The sequence below is a fragment of the Chrysochloris asiatica genome, unplaced genomic scaffold (assembly GCF_000296735.1).
Source record: "Chrysochloris asiatica unplaced genomic scaffold, ChrAsi1.0 scaffold00156, whole genome shotgun sequence".
In the NCBI taxonomy this organism is placed as follows: domain Eukaryota; kingdom Metazoa; phylum Chordata; class Mammalia; order Afrosoricida; family Chrysochloridae; genus Chrysochloris; species Chrysochloris asiatica.
Window position 1 is genome coordinate 7406552 of NW_006408674.1, and position 2879 is coordinate 7409430.

At 48.6% G+C, this 2879-nt stretch overlaps 1 protein-coding gene across 1 annotated transcript in view; it reads right to left on the reverse strand.

The window, feature by feature from the left end:
- The window catches only part of WHAMM (WAS protein homolog associated with actin, golgi membranes and microtubules), a 30752-nt gene extending 28101 nt beyond the window's left edge, over positions 1–2651 (reverse strand). Inside the window, 1 exon segment of the mRNA XM_006870951.1 lies at positions 2036–2651. Coding sequence (XP_006871013.1) covers positions 2036–2651 — 616 coding nt within the window.
- Positions 2652–2879: the final 228 nt, after the last annotated feature.

Consider the following 2879-nt stretch of genomic DNA (forward strand, 5'->3'; position numbering starts at 1 on the left):
ATGAGGCTTTCTACTCCCGTAAGGATTTATACCCTCGGAAACCCTGTACAGGGTCGCTATGGGTCGGAACCGACTCGACGGCACTTAACAACAACAATCATACTTTTACAATAGTAACTATGTTATAGTTTAAGTGGAAACCATTTCTGTGAAACATCAAATGTCTAAAACACAGAGTTAATACAAATGCTAAAGTTGAAGATCAAAAGTTGACTGACTTGAAATTCTCCCAAGGTTTCATCATAGTGCAGTGGAATCAACACAGCAATCAACATGAGGAATGTACATACTCATTCATAAACCTCACAGCATAAAATGGCACCACTAACAAAACTCCTTTTGCTTTACTGTTTTAACTCCTTTTTTAAAACGAATATAATTTTGAAAGCACATTCTGTGTTTAGCTTGAGACATTATAATTTAGATTCTGAAATGTGACTAAATTCTTCTCTTACACCTTCTCTTCCTCAGAAGAATACATAAATGTAATACACAGATTACAAAAAATTATTCAGATTAACAGAGGAAAATACTGTTACTGATGGTACATGGAGGGGAGTGCAATTATTGTTAATGACACAAAGCACATGGGTTTTTGAATGTAAAACTGATGATCTACTCTGTAAATCTTCACTCAACTCACAATAAAAGCTTAAAAAAAAATTATTCCGGTTAATAATGGCCTATAATGAGAAAGGGCAAGAGAACATGTTCAGAGGATAGCACAAAACTCAAAATCTTGGTTCTCCTTATTAAACTGAGGACATACAGGCCATGTTTTCTCCTATACTCTGTGAAGGAACTCGAAAGAATCAAGCACTTGGCTTAAAGCAAGGCTTCTGCAAAAGATGCAAGCCATTTTTGCTGTTTGCTGCTTATTCCGTGCTGACCTTCAAAGGTCAGCTAGCCAGCATACTTCATGAAGCCAGCAGGCTCCCCTCCTCCCTCCTCCTGCATAGCAAGAGCCCAGGAAGAGTGGCCACTCAGGCTGGCCCTCAAAATACCCATAGATTTAAAACTGTTAAATGACTCCGACTTTATTAGCAAAGTCATATTTAAGTGGTCTTGCCACACTGGTGTAAACGTCAACCAATCAGAATTTTTTTTCTTGTAAGTTTCTAGATCGTTTATATTTCAGCTCCATGAAAAACTATTGTCGCCGCTATACTTTGGTGATCCTCACAAAGTGCTGCCCAATTTTGGATACTCTGTTCCTTCAATAAGCTTTTTAATTTTAACAGAAGCTCCAGTTTGCTCTGACAATTCGGGTAAGGACTTGTATTTCCTCTTTCCTTTGTTGTTATTAAGTGCCCTCGAGTTTGTTCCGGTTCATAGAGACCCTGTATAGGGAGGCTTTCCAAGGAGCGGCTGGTGAGTTTGAACCATCGACCACTGCTTATCCTACAGCACTACCCAGCTCTATAAATTTACCGCTCAAATATTTAATTGTTGCAATGTTTTCAGGTACCTGTTTCAAGATTAAAGGGCACACTTGTTGCTATTCCAAATTCATGAATAAATCTCACTTCCTGTTGGCTTTGCTTTTGAAGACTTTACTGTTTAAAAACAAACCTGTTTCCTAGAAGCCCCTTCATCCTCTATAACATTTTGTCTCCATTACTGGTCTTCCTTCGTCCTCAGCAGTTGGAATTGATTACACTTTCCCAATGTTATGATTCTCGCTCTGTATGGAACGTTTTCAGTTTTGCTTTCAATTATTGTCCTGCATTTCCCATCATAACAGCCTTCTCTGCCAATATCTCCCTGGGAAAGGCTGAAGGTGCTTGTCCTGACTTCTAACTGCCAAGAAACTTTGATTTAACTTAATATATCCTCTCCTTAGGGCTCTGGAGAGGTCCCGCAGAATTCCCCTAGCTGCTCCCTTACACGAGAAGGTCATCTGTTAACCCTCAGCTTTCCCTCCACTTCGGATTGTTTCACTTGGCCGGTTTCAGAACCAGTCTCTGGGAAAAACCTTATTTAACACTTGTCCTTCTCTCGGAAGAGATGCAGGGCAAAAACAAGGAAACCCTGCCCTGCCCTAATACCTGGCTCAGGCGCGCGCCCGCCTCGGCCCAGCGCGCGCGTAGGGCCCGCTCGCGGAACTCGCGCGGACTCTCGCAGTCGGCGGCAGCGTCCTCGGCCGGAAACAGCGCGTCGCGCACGGTGGCGCCGCCACAGTAGTCGGCCGCTTCGCTCAGGTAGCGTTCCAGCTGCCGGCAGAGCTCTTGCAGCGCCGCCTCGCCGGGGCCCGCGCGTGTCGGCCACACCAACGCCCACAGCCCCAGGCCCCAGGCCCAGCCGCTGCCCGCGTCCAGCTCCTGCGGCAGCCGCGGAAAGCAGCGCTCCAGCGGTGGCCACAGCGCCGCCAGCTGCTGGTGCGCGCCGCGGAAGCCAGCCGCAGAGAGCAGGCCGGCCCAGCTGGGCAGAGGCATGGCAGTCTCACGCTCGGAGCCCGGCTCGGAGCCTGGCTGGCTCCCCTCGCGCCGTCGCCGCCGCTGCGCTGTACGATCGTGACAAGTCACAGCGAACTTGCCCTCGGCGTCGTTCCAGGCCACAAGAAAGCGCAACTGGTGCCGCTCGAGCTCAGAGAAGAGGTCCTCGCGGACCGGCACCCAGCCCTCCAGGCTGTCAGGCTGCTCGTCGTCCATAGTTGTAAGTGTCAGAGGTGGGAGGGCTCGGCTCGCCCCGGCCCGATCTCCGTACTACCTCTGCCACAGGACAGCCCCAACCGCGACATTTTTCGCTGGGCGACAATCCGCTTCCACATCACGCCCCGCCCCCTTCCTCTGGCGCTTTTGATTGGCTGGCTGCGGACTGCGCGGCTCCCTGTACGCGTCGTAAATTGGTTAGGTCACAGGAGGGAGGATCCTCGACAG